A 14314-nucleotide genomic window follows, 5' to 3' on the forward strand; every position below is an offset into this window, starting at 1 on the left:
TGTCATGGGTCTCACAGGCCCAATGGGCTAGAACTTTCTAAAGGCCCACTTTAGCAAGAATTACTAATGAGTGAGCAACTTATCTGATGACGACAACACCCCTAAAAAGTGATGAGCCTATAATACGACAAGGATGTGCATAATTGTGCATTATTATCATTTCCTTTTATATTTGTCCTGTAAATATCATTCCCTAATCCTCTTATCTCCTTTTTTTTAATTTTTTTAATAAAAGTCCATAGACGATTCACTTCATAAGCATGGTTACATTTTGACAATCATAATCGGTCCATTCCTTACAACATTTGTTCTGAATAAACTAGATTGACAAAATTGTGAGCTATCAAGTTGTTTTTTTTTCTACTAGTATAGAGAACCTTGATGGAGGAAAATTGTTTGATTAAGCTGCGACACTCTTAGGTAATGGAAGAGATCTACCAATCTGTCTCCTCGTCATCGTTGGTGGTACTATATATACATGTTGTCACTATATATATAGTACCACTAGGCTTACTATCGTGCTTTAGAGTTTCTTTTAGACGGAATAGTAAATCGTGAGCTTTCCCTACGAGAGCATTTGTGCAGTTGCTAAGATAGGATCTTTTATACCATCTTAGCTTTGTTATTTTGCTACAGATGAATACGCCTACCCCTCCATAGTAGCTGCCCCTCCATGACGCATCCACCCAGCATGTAAAGCTTTTCCCTTCTTTTGGGGTCTAAATATTGCATGGTCTTTTGCGCAGGTCCAGTGTATGCGTATAGTTTGGCATGTTGATGGGCGTCTATAGCAAAGTAGAGCCGTTGATTAGTGAGACCACCAAATGTGGAGGCTACAGTTTGTTCTCGAAAACCGCTACATTCCTAGCCTGCCAGATATGCCACATTGTGTTGAACGCATAGCCCACCTTATCTTTAATTAACTTGGTGCTGAGATTGCGTACCCAATCATCAATACTGGCCATTTCTTAAGACAGGCGAAGGCTTAGGGTGCCAGCAAAACACACAACTCTAGAAAAGTGGCAGTGGATGAGAAGGTGTCCAATTGTCTCTGAAGAGTCATGGCAGAAAGGACACTGCACGCTGATGTTGGGCAGTCTTTTAGCTAGAGCAGTTAGGATAGAGATTACACCTGTTAAGTAGCACCAAACAAACATGTTGACTCTAGGAATGGCCTTGGCACCTTTCCACACTTTCATCCAAATGCTGGCAACCTTCGAGGTAGATGCTAATGCTTCCCAGTCCCCCATTGTGAGAGCAACGTATGCTAACTTTGCACTGAATATGTCATTGTCTAAAGCTATCTAGCGAAGCTGGTCCCTCCTTTCCATTGATGCCTGTCTGAGGAGTGTTTGACAATTAATTCTAAAATTTAAGTGGAGAGATTTGGTATACCATGGAGTTTCATCTTGCTTCATGACTTATGATTAGGTCCTTCACCTTTGTTACGGGGCTTGGGAGAGAGATGCCATTGAGGTTAAAGTGTCACGATAGATTCTCCATTGCCTATTTCATATCTTAGAATCTACTTTAGAGCTGATCTTATGTTGAGAATGGAGTGCTATATCTAGGAGGCAAATGTTGGAAGCTTAGCTGATTAGAGGGAGCAATTGGAGAGATACTTTTCTTTCAAGAGATTGGTTCAGACATTATCCTCCTTAGTGAGGAATCTCTGTGTTAGCTTGGCAAGTAGTGCTTGATTGACAAATTGCATGCGTTGTATGCCGAGCCCTCCACACATAATCGGGCGACAAATTAAGCTCCATCTCCTTAGATAACGATTATTCTTATCATTTGCATAACCCCCACCAAAAATAGAGAATCGAGCGACTTAAAGGAGTGATTTTTGAAAGAGGATATGCCATAAAGTAGATGGGTAGATTGTTTAGTGCTACCTTAATGAGATCAGTACCTGATTTGTATGTGTGCGATCCAACAATTATGAAACAATATTAAATTCTTACTTTCTAAAATTATAAATAAAAATAATAAACACATTAATTTACGAATAAAGTACGCCAATGGCTATCAAGTAATGTGACAAAATTTGTTGACGCTTCTACTAGTAATTTGCGTTAGCAATTCCATGCAAAGTGAAGTGCCAAATTTAGTTATATTTTCGCTTTATTATTTCTTTTGGCAAGATGGTGCAAAAAATTCAAACCTAACATTGAAAAGAGAAAAAAAGAACAAGGGGAAAGCGTTGTTATCCTTGGTAATGCCCAAACTTAGATGCGGTCTCGAAAAATGGATTTAGGTTAGCGGGAAATAAGGCATGGATTAGTAAAACATATCAAATTAACTAGACAGTCAAGTTAATACCTCAATCTCGAGGAGCCATGAAGTTAATGGGAGAAGGCGATCAGGTCAACCTACAAATTAAGAGCACCATTATAATGGCTCAGCTCACTCATTTCAAGACCCAAATTAAGAAGGATCACATGCATATCAAAGCAATCCCAAGGTTGTCCTTCACAAACAAAAAATATTTATCTATTTTCATTTTATTTTTCTTATCATTAAGACATGCTACAAGATTTTGAGTAGAATACCGTCAAGCTGATCAACTTCCATTACTTTTGTGTTACTTTGGTAGTGGGCAGAAACAGATATACATATACATCTAACTTTTTCTGAACATCATATTGACATATTTTGAGCTAGTTTGAGATGAAAGAGCAGAAAGCTCAACTTCCATTCTCTCACTTTACTTTAGTAGAGAGTACAAATACAGGCCTTGGCAGGCAACATCAACATTGAGCTAATTAGTAGAAGTACCTCAATTGATTCTTCTTCGCTAGTAAGAGCCTCCTCTCCTTCAAAGCCTTTTCTGCAATCTGTCAACTGTAATTTCTTCTAACCGTACCTATCTTTTGTAACTCTCTCTTTGTACATCTTAATCTCCTTAATATAATTGGGTATAACCTTTTTTTCTCAGAAAAAGCAGTAAGCGACAGCGGACTGCAGCTGAGACGATCAGTAACTTCCTCCTTTTCTGGAGTAGCTCCAAGCAACCAAAATGTCTTCTTTCATGATGCAAGCAGGTGCACTGCTCAGGAAGAACCTAACTTGTCAGGTGCATTCCTTTATACTTCTCTGTGTCTCTGTTTCTCTCATCAGTGAACTAACGCAGTTAGCTATTCTTTTGCTGCTTAAACAGAATGTATATGCTAAAAGAGAGAAGGCTGGAATGCGCCTAAAGTTTCTCTCGTACCAACCATATATTTCTATTTTATACACCAAAAGAGTCTAAAGGTGCAAAAGGCTGACATAATTAGCCTCCATTTTCTTAAAGAAATATTGCACTGAACTCAGATTCCTACCTCTGTGGAGGCTGGGAAGATGAGACATACACAGTGTTGCCTTTGTCATCAAGGAGACTGGTTTCCTTCAATTGAACCTGAAACACAAGAGTCCTATATGATAAATAAAGCATGGCATCTACTAAACGATTTTAATTCCAAAATAGCGTTCAAGAAACCAAAGATGGTTCCTGCCAAAGACCCACATATGGAATTGACAAAATACTAAAGGTTATGCTAGTTCTATGACAGATTTTTGAGGCTCAACTATGAGGCAACACATACATAATCACTAAGACCAACTCTGAAAAAAAAAATCTTCACTGCTCTAGTGTTAATTCATAACTACAAACTTTCTCAAAAGGTATAAATTCACATGTTTGTACTTGCTAATTACTTCATCTGATGCTTCTACTTGTGTGCAGAGAAGAAACATCAAGCAGAACATAGCTCTGACCATCTTACCAGCATTCTTTTGCCTGCTGATCATATCCATCCAATCAGTAATTAACTCCCAACTAGACAACCCTAGATATCACTGTGGGTGTAAATGTATTACTATAGAAGGAAATGGTACCTGCCATAATGTCTGTGGACTGGAGTTCTCAACTTCCAGGCAAGCAGTTGCCTGCCCAATAACAAGACCACAAGCATGGCCGCTTCTAATGCAAGTACCTAAAGCTCAGAATAGAGCGGTTAGAACGGATGCCCATACATTTCCAGGCTTACCTGATAGTTCTTGCCTGAAGGATCTCTCTTGCCCAATGACATCACTCTTCACCGGGCAAAACAAAGTCATTGCCAAGAGTATGTTAATCAAAACTCACAATATATTTCGCAATTTCTCCTGTTACATGAAATATTTATGGGCTGTCAATTGTATTTTTCTCTAGGTCTTGTACGGAGGATTTTCTCCAATATGATTCCAGCAAATGTCGCAGATCTTTCAGACTTCATTTCTCTATCTTATTTGGTATAAATCTTTCTAGGACAAGCTTTTTCTGCAAACTAACCTAATTGTCTTTCTACTAATGGACAATTGTTTTGCAGGGCACCAGCAGCAAACCTGATTCAACCAATTATGTGGAGAGTGCTTTGGTATCTCACTCTCCTATATATCTTATTCTACCTAAGTGCTTCATAAACTTCAACCTATCTGTTCCAGTAACTACAGGAAATCATACAATTCAAAAAGGTAATTAGATGTTATACGTATGCACAATTTCTATGTGGAAGAACGTATTTAGTATGACATTTTAGTTTTTCTTTCACTGCAGAGGTTCACTGTATTAGAAGTTCATTTCTATGGCGTGATAATTCATTGACCATTAATAAAGAATTATTTCAAGGGTATAGTGGTGGAAATCCACCTCACGAGATCCATGAACTTTTTGGTGGTGAGATTATGGATAATTTCATAGCTTTTTCTTACATATTTTGCATCCAACAAATTTGTGCCTTAATTTGCTTGCAGCTTATGATTTTCTTAACACAAGTGAGAGGAATTTCCATCTACATATGTGGTATAATTCCACATATAGCAATTTGGCTAAGAGACCCCGGGTATTGCGGATATCAAGATCACTGAATATGGTAAATTATTGAAGTATCAATCGTTCCATTATTACATTTAGTCCTCTGTAAGTTTTTAAGTTGAATTTACCATTATAACACCTATATAACTTCTTGCCTTCTTTAAAAAAGAACACCTGCATAACTCTGAAAACTCAACCAAGTAATGGTGAATGAGGACAAATTCTACTATGCAATAGCAAGAGAAATATAGCTGCAATATGATTCTAGCAAGGAGAGCACTGTATTCATATTATGACTTGTATGGAATTGCACAACGAAATGAAAAAAAAAAACTCCTAATGACCTGCTAACACGAGAGTTATGTAATACATGCCAATACTATAAGAAAGAATTCAAGAACTCATTCACAAGCTCCTCATATAAAAGAGAATCACTTGTTTAAAAGTTAAAACAGTTTCACATTCAGATTCAAGAAAGTATAATGTCCCAGTATCCGCTTTGTCAAATAACAAAGAATTAGTGGATTATATGTAGTTGTCAGAAGTAAGATTCAAAATTTACTTGATTGAATACCAGAATTGATCAGAAGATAGACAAGGAAAAGGATTTTAAAAAAGGTGATTGAGTAAAATAATAATTTAATGGAATGAGGGATTAAAATCATACCCCTAATGAACGGTAGAATTTAAAATACCGTACTACAACTTTTCTAAATAGTGAAAAGAAATCCAGATCGGTTTGAAGCTTAACATTCATACATGAATTAATCTGTTTAACCTTTTTACAAGTACTCCATCTGGAACTTAACCCCTAGTGTAATTTTGTCATGTAAAAAGTCTGCACTAAGCTGATTTATTGCCAACATTTCAATCACCTGTACTGCTATTGTCTCCCAAAAATATGCTACACTAGTCCATAATAATTCTTTCTTGGCGTTGAAAATGTTACTTCTGCCAAAGAAATATGAATATCGCTGTGCCTTCCAATTGAGAGTAGTGCATTTAAGGTATTATTTTCACACAAAAAACCACCTTCACAATACTTCACGTTTTTTACATTTGTGCAGGTTTCCAATGCTTTTCTACACCAAATAAAGACTAGAAGAATGAGAATTTTACTTAGTTTTGTCAAAGAAATGCCAAAGCAAGGAGCTAAAGTGTCCCTGGATTTGTCTGTTATGCTTGGTCCACTTCTTTATGCATGGGTCATCCAATTGCTATTACCAGTTAAGTCAGAATCATTTATATTTTGCAAGTCGCAAATACTTGTGTTCACCTCAATTGCAGGTTTTCAAAGTACAAAATCATGGCCTTTTCGGTTGTTTAGTCAGGAAATTCTACTAACCACACTTTCTAGACATTGAAAACTTCAAAAGCTATACTCAATTTATTTTACTCTCTGTTAATAACGATGGAATTAATCTTCATTTTACTGTTAGCCTGATTGTACCTTAGAGATGAAGAAGACAAATGCCTAAATCAAACTTTTCATCTTTCTCAATAGTAGATTCCCAAATTGCTAGCAATGTTAAATTAAGAAATTATGACCAAGTTTTGTCCCCTTAGGTTGTATCTAAATTTTGATTCTGAAATGCTGCTAAAGATTCTTGATCAATAAAAGACGTTCTGGAAAGTTTTCTTAGCGAGTACTCCATGCCAGGCTAATCTGTGAATATACATATATGTGCATTCAAACATATACATAATTCATATGGCATCACCCATCATCTCTTTTCTTTTTATTAATAGTAACAATGTGATGGTTAGAATTTCCTCAACTGTCTTGCAGTTCTTCTTGATTTTCCTAGTATACGACAAGCAACAAAAGTGCCGTAGTATGATGAAAGTGAATGGACTTGGAAATGGACCCTACTGGCTGATTACTTATTGTTACTTTCTGCTGGTATCATCTCTATATATGATATGGTTTGCCACTATCGGATCTCTTGTAGGTATGCTTCTCATTACTCTTGTATAGTATTGAGAGTATAACATGACTTGACGATATAATTGTTTTTCATTCTTTATCTGACCATCTTCAGGTCTGGAAATTTTCAAGCTGAACAGCTATTCAATTCAACTCATATTCTACACATTATATCTAAACTTGCAAATTGCACTTTCATTTACAGTGAGCATAGGACTTTCTGAAGTCCAAGCTGCTGCAGGTATACTATCAATCGGCACAATATATTACTGTTACTCACGCATATGATGAGTTAATGATCCTAAGACTACTTGAGGACTCTCCTTGCAGCGTTTGGCTATATCTATGTGCTTGCATCTGGACTTCTTGGTGCATTCCTTTTTCAGAACTATATTGAGGATCCAATCTTTCCAAGTAAGAGTATTTCATAAACAGAAGATATGAACAGTATATTTAAATCCACCAGGGTAATTTGATTTTACACTCAGGAAGGAGACTGATGATCATGGAGATATTGCCTGGGTTTTCACTATACCGGGGACTCTATGAGCTTTCACAATTTGCATTAGATGGTCACTATAAAGGAACTTCTGGCATAAACTGGCAAGAGTTGATCAACCAAAATAGTGGCATAAAAGAAACTATGATCATCATGACACTGGAATGGCTGATTCTTCTTTTCATCTCTTATCACCTAGAACAAGTCGCTTACAGATGGAATGGAGCACATATTCCTAGGAACCTAAGAAGTGGAAGTATTGAACCTGCTGTATCAAACAGGATTCTGCATTCAACAATAATCGCGGATCATGAGAATTCTAATGTTTACAAGGAGGTATTTTATCCCCCAGCTTCATAGACTATGCAATTATTTATTCTTTCTATCAGCAAGTTATCACATTCATCATATATTTTAGTCTTTCATGTTTCCCTTTATAGGTTCAAAAGGTTGAGCATTTGTTGAGCGTATCTAGCAGAAATCATCCTATTATTTGCTGGAACTTGGACAAGGTTTACTATGGAAAGGATGGGAATCCAAACAAGAAGCATGCAATCCATAGCCTATCTCTTGCTGTGGGTCAAGGAGAATGCCTTGGCATTCTTGGACCAAATGGTTCAGGGAAGACAACCTTAATTAACATTGTATGTATATATATGCTTTCCTACATTACTGCAGATTACATTGTCATATAACATCATTCAACGTAAATAACTACAATTACTTTGAACAATCTTCATTTGATCAAGAAACTCATCTTGGAATATGTGTGCGTTAGGTCACTGGCCTTCTTCCTCCCACATCAGGAACTGTCTTCATCAATAGCAAGGACATTAAATCAAACAGAGATATGATCTGCTCAAAAATAGGCGTCTGCCCCCAAAAGGAGTATGTATTCCTCATTTGCAGAGTACCTACTTTCCCTGCATACAATAAAATTCATTTACTAAAATTATAATTTAATAATGCATCTGTTGTGGATTTTACTGCAGTTTGATATGGGAATTCTTAACTGGAAGGGAGCACCTGATGTTTTATGGTAGACTAAGAAATCTTAGAGGTACATCACTACAATATGTAAGTGAAGATCTCGCACACTATCTCCATTCTTTCCTGTTCCAAACCAACTCCCTCTCCTGAGAGTAGAAATGAAATGCTATGCCTGTGAGGTTTTCTATTTCTTTCTTATAACTATTACAACTGAAAAAGAATTTGCCTGTTGCCTCTTTGTGAGCTAACAGGCTGTTGATAATACCTTGAAAAGCTTGGATCTTTATGAAGGCAATGTAAGTAATCAGCTTGCTGGAAAATACAGTGGAGGTATGAAACGGAGACTCAGTGTTGCAATTTCTCTTATCGGAGATACGCAAGTATGTAATTTCAATTCAAATCCACTTTTAATTTTAATTTCAAATTTCTCTTATCAAAGATACATAAGTATGTAATTTCAGTTTCAATTTCTACCATTATCCTAACCCCTAAAAACCCTCTCTAAACCTAAACCATAAACTCTAAACCCTAACTCCTAATCCATAACCCTAAATCCTAAACCCTAACCCTAAATCCCAATATTCAATTTCAATTTTTTGTTTCAATTGAAATTGAAATTACAATTTTTATTTTTAAAATTTTAAATTTTAATTTTCAGTTTCAATTTTTTTTCTTTATTATAGACAAATGTTCGGCTGAAGATTGATGAAGAAAGTAAACTACACTTGCAGGTCGTGTTTCTAGATGAGCCTACGGCAGGCTTGGATCCAGCATCAAAATATCAATTGTGGCAGGCCATTAAGTTGGCAAAAAGAGATCGAGCAATGATTCTTACAAGTAAGATGGAGTATCTTTAAATCTAGTTCTTAAAAAATTCGCTAAAAAGAAAAAAAATGCAATTTAATCTTAAAATCGATAACTTCAGGATCAAAATTTTAAAACAAGGTACAAACTATAGACTTTGCTACTGATTATTGCTTCCGTTGACAATTAACAAAAAGTTATTTTTTTTCATCATTTCCTCAAAACAATCATGAAAATAGATTGCTCAGATTGCCATATCAAGGGACCGAGGTAAAGTGATTGAAATGAGAGGAAAAGTGGAAGGAGGATGAAATATATCTCTAATCTCTATTGTTTAAAGAACCCAGTAACTTCTATTTTCACACTAAACCTGATACTGACTAGTATTAGGGTTCATAATAACAGTGGATTTGCATGAAGGGAGCAGGAAGAATTCAAATATATATGAAGTAGATATTTGAATTCATATGCATGAACTAGAATTTTTTTTTTTTAAATGTGTATCTGGTAGAAGCTATAAAGGAAAAATGATATCTTCATAAAAAGAAAATTATTAGAAATATAGTATCCATCAATTAAAATCTTTAATAAGCAGAACTGGAAACACTTGTGATATAAGAAGATGATAAACAAAAGATACTGATATCTGCCTACAAAAGACACTTCCATCTCTTTCTTGCCAAAAGGTTTGACGAGCATTATATGCACTGGAAATAGTGTAGAGAATTGATTTAATGAGGCCATTAGTGAAGTGGTCTACATTTGTGAATTATCTAATTCCCTATTTCAATTGAATTAGAAACTGAACAGGAAAATTTGTCTGAATGACAGCACATTCTATGGAAGAGGCAGAATTACTATGTGATCGTGTAGGTATTGTCATCAATGGCAGATTACAATGTCTTGGAACCTCAAATGAGGTAAATTTTAAATTCAAGAAATACCTATTTTCTTGCTTAATTATTGGAAGTCTAGAAATGTTTTTACTATTGCATCTTAAACAATAAAAAAGGAAATCAATTACTCAGCTTTGACATAGCAAATCCAAAAATGCAATGAAAATTACTTCTTTACAAGGTTCCAAAAATCGGTATCGGGATCGAGATCGGCCGTCCGGAAAAACAATATGTATCGGCCATATCGGCCGCTTGTATCGGATCGAACTATTTTAATTAAATAAAATTCTAAATATTATTTAAAAATATTGAGAATTTTCTAAAAATTTAGAAAAAAATTATAAGAAAATAAGAAATAATAATTACTCAAATCTAAAGCCTAAAAAGTAAAAATCTCTCTTTCTCTCTTTCTTCTTTCCTATCCCTCTAACCGTTAGTCAAAGCTATCCCACTCTCCCTCACTCGCTCTTTCTTTTTATCTTTCCCTCTCTCTCCCTCACTCACACACACTCTCTCTCTCCCCCTACTCTCTTCCTCTTTCCCTTTCTCTCTCTCTCTCTCTGCAGCTGCCGACGGCTGCTGCAGCTGGCCTACAACAACCGGCTAGTTTCGGCTCAGATCGGCCGAAATTGGGAACTATGCTTCTTTAGCACCTTGCCCTAAGCATTGTAATGTTTTCGGCACAATTTATATGTCCAATCAACATGCACAAGAATATCCAAATCATAGTGTCCTAGCCAGAGGTAAATCAAACTGGCAAAGAATACCTAAGATGAAGCTTTACTAGTTAAAACGTGCCTACAAATAAATGATCTGCAAACAAATCATACCCCAACATGAAGCGTATACGCTAATTATCAGAAAAAAATGCTTCAAGATATTACAAACTTTGGAGTTTGGATCAAGTCCGCAACAGCAAAACCTAGATTACAGAAGGGTCATATGTTAGCTCATTACATTTGTATAAAAAAGAGAACCAGCATTTAATCAACAATTTAATCTAAATAAATCCTGCTGTCTAATAAAATACTATTACTTGGCCAAAATTACTTAACACGTTCTGACCCAACTAACACTCTCAAGAAGTCTTTCTACTTTCCAACTGTTCCAAAACAAATCTGAGAATAGATGATTAGTTAATAAACACATTACATGCTTAGAGGCATTCAAGGGAGAACATCTCCTCATATTCTAATATCACTCTCAAGAAGTCTTTCTACTTTCCAGCTGTTCCAAAACAAATCTGAGAATAGATGAATAGTTAATAAACACATTACATGCTTAGAGGCATTCAAGGGAGAACATCTTCTCATATTCTAAAATAAAAAGTATGTTCTGGATCCATGACATGTAGATACTTTTCTATACAAGGAGTGTCGAGATCTACGAGTATCAAGGTCAAATAATAGCGAGAATTTTTTTTCAAGAAAATGAACTTTCTCCAAACTTGGTTTTGATACAGCAGCTTATTTGTCCCTCAGCTTAAAGCAAAGTATGGAGGACTGTATCTACTCAACATATCAGCTGATCCTATCTACAAGATGAACATTGAGCGCATGGTGACTAGACTCTCTAGCAATGCCACCAAGATATATGATGTCATTGGGACCCAAAGGTTTCAATTGCCAAAAGTCGATATAAGAGTTCCAAAGATACTTGAAGCTATAGAAAATCTGAAGACGCACATACCTGTGCATGCTTTTGAGTTGACCAGTGCCACCCTTGAAGATGTCTTCACCAATGTCGTCGCACAGACAATACAAAGTGAAGACGAATAACTTTGTTAACCTTTGATAGATTCATTCATCATAGTTCCATAAGATGTCTACTACCACATTCATGGAAATGGGAGGAGCTGAGATGGAGCATAGAATACACTTTGTCCTTCTTGAATTGCTTGAATCAAGATATCAAATTGTTCTACAATTGACGAAGAGTTCAGCGATATGATCAGAAAGCTTTTGTCTTCATAATGTCTAGTGTCTTTTATTTTCACAATTATTTTACAAGTAATGGACTAATTGCAGAACATGGCCTTGTTAGAGTCGAATGGAGCAAAGGATCCATACAGCCATACCATTCTTGTGAATTGTAATTATAAATTTAGAGTTGAATGGCAGAGAAGGATCCATACAGCTATACTGTTTTTCTGATAATAAATAAATAAATAAATATTTGTTCAGAAAATATATAGCGCATTAAGCCAAACTACCTCACTTGACTGTAGCGAACTCTATGTGGAATTTACAGCAGTGACCTAATAGTTGCTTTAATCCTTTTCTCTTAAATCTCAATAATCCATGCCCATCATCAAAGACATCGATATATATATATATATATAATTTTTTGAGGATCTTCTCCTATAAATGTAGGTTGGCAGTTTTAATTAATGTGGTGGGATTAGGTGACAATAATTTATTGTCTTTGTTTGTTGTTATCTCTAGAGTAATCTCTCCTAATGAAGATGCCAAAAATTTGCACGTGCAATATCTGTGGTACTAGTTACTATGCTAGCATATATCAATGATTAGTGTTTGTCCGCCATTTTCACCTTAGAATGCTGAGATTAACTCAAATGGCTAAGAGATATCATTAAAATAATTCTTTTATTGTATCATCCTATCTCCACCATAAAAATAAGGTTTGATTGCACATCTTTGATATTTATGTATATAAGGTATTCAGCCTGGGCATCTACTTTGTGTAATGGTTCATGCAGTAAGAAATAAAGATCTCCTGTAAAGTAAAATTAAGGTTCCTTGATTTTATCATAAATAAATGTACGAAACAAACCATTTCTGAACACCTTATAAACATTTCCGGAAGACACATGGTGTATTAGGAAGGGGTAAAGAAATTACATCATGGCCTCATGAACAACTGGTACTAAGCCAATACAATAGTTGGTAATGCTTGTATTAAAGTTAAGCAGACATGCATCCAGTTAGAAGGTGGATAGTTCTTTGTTCGAGGATCTCTATTTTTCTATGTCCTTTTCCAGAATAGTTCTTAGCAATGGCAGGGTTGATTTTGCTCATTTTACAGAAAAGTTGTATGAGACTTGCAAAAAGTGATTTGCTCGTTCGAACAGCAAGTCACTCGAAAATATTGAAGGATATTGTGAACATTCATAAATGCATCGAGCAAATGCCAAACCTTCAGTAAAATTAAACTTTCCTATACTTCAGTGACACCAGAATCAAAAGAGAGAAAAATAAAATTAAAGAAAAGAAAATACAGGTGGAAATCAAGAAAATTGGAAAGAAACCTAGATAGAGCTCATAAGAAACCTGCGAAAGGAGCGATTCGGCGTTAGTGAAGGGCGAAGAATGGGAAGGGGAGCACGAAATTGTGTGAAATTCCAAAAGGCGCGTCGCTGCGAAATCCACTTCCCACTCACTCTTTAATATATGGCGGACCACCGATCTTCTGAGAGTCGTGACGAGACAACCACCGCGAAGATAAGAGAGTTTTTGAGACCTGTTTTTAATTTTTAAAAATAAAATACTAAATTGTAAAAGCGATTTATCCGGCTTACAAATTTTAATATTTTTTTAAGTAAAACACTAACATGACCAACATTTTTATTAAAAGAAAAAACGTTGATAAATAAAAAACGCTAAAAAAATTAAGTATTTTATTATTTAAAATACTAAACAAAAATATAAAAGTAAAAGTATATAAAAAAATTTATAATTTCATAACTTTATATTCAATTAACCTTTAGATAAAAAGAAGTTCTATAAATTAAAATTAAAATTCTAGAAATTGAAATCATATAGTCATCCTCCAAAGTTAAGCTCTTCCAAATTTATTTATTTTTTTAAATTTTCTACTGAAAAAATATTCAACACTTCAACGTTATTTAAATATAAATACTAATATAATCAGAGTTTTACTTTGGGCTATATAAAATTAAAATGTTTATTTATCGGCATTTTTAATGTAAGGCTGTAGTACCACAAATCTATTTTAGTAATAAGTTTGGCGTATAATCGATTTGAAAAAATAAGTTTTAAAAGTGGGCTAGTTTAGTCAAAAACTCAGATAAAAGACTTACTGCATTCACTATACCTTAGCCAAGTCGCAAGGAATAATTTTGAAAAAGGTAATATATCACAGACTTTTATATTAGGCTAAACGACAAAGATCTCGTGTATATATATATATATATATATAATTATAGTTGCGAACCACATGAATGAATCTCTTTTATAAGTATAAAAATTTGGTTCCAAAAAAGTTAAAAACCGAATGATTTAAGGATCTACTTCTATGAATTCTTTTGATAAAAGTTTTGCTATGACCAAACAACCTCCTCCTTTATGAGCCAACAAGGACCAACTTGGCCAACTTGAACT

General features: G+C 35.0%; 1 protein-coding gene and 1 long non-coding RNA gene across 8 annotated transcripts; one reads left to right on the forward strand and one right to left on the reverse strand.

The window, feature by feature from the left end:
* Window positions 1-2618: 2618 nt before the first annotated feature.
* On the reverse strand, window positions 2619-13395 carry LOC140790471 (uncharacterized). 7 transcript variants are annotated; one of them, XR_012109412.1, is made up of 6 exons: window positions 13244-13395; window positions 11643-11873; window positions 10784-10875; window positions 8277-8399; window positions 3324-8186; window positions 2619-3049 (listed from the first exon to the last, which is right to left on the reverse strand). It is a non-coding gene; the product is annotated as an uncharacterized lncRNA (long non-coding RNA). The 7 variants fall into 7 exon arrangements; XR_012109406.1 differs by having other exon boundaries at window positions 2619-8186; XR_012109408.1 differs by having other exon boundaries at window positions 2619-8186; window positions 10784-11196.
* On the forward strand, window positions 8401-11731 carry LOC140790460 (ABC transporter A family member 6-like). The gene is made up of 4 exons (XM_073140579.1): window positions 8401-8633; window positions 8985-9090; window positions 9889-9977; window positions 11435-11731. The coding sequence occupies exons 1-4, from the start codon at window positions 8586-8588 to the stop codon at window positions 11729-11731; spliced, it is 540 nt and encodes a 179-aa protein (XP_072996680.1). The 5' UTR covers window positions 8401-8585.
* Window positions 13396-14314: the final 919 nt, after the last annotated feature.

The sequence above is a fragment of the Typha latifolia genome, chromosome 1 (genome assembly GCF_019914945.1).
Source record: "Typha latifolia isolate L0001 chromosome 1, TyphaL0001v2, whole genome shotgun sequence".
NCBI classification, from domain to species: Eukaryota; Viridiplantae; Streptophyta; class Magnoliopsida; order Poales; family Typhaceae; genus Typha; species Typha latifolia.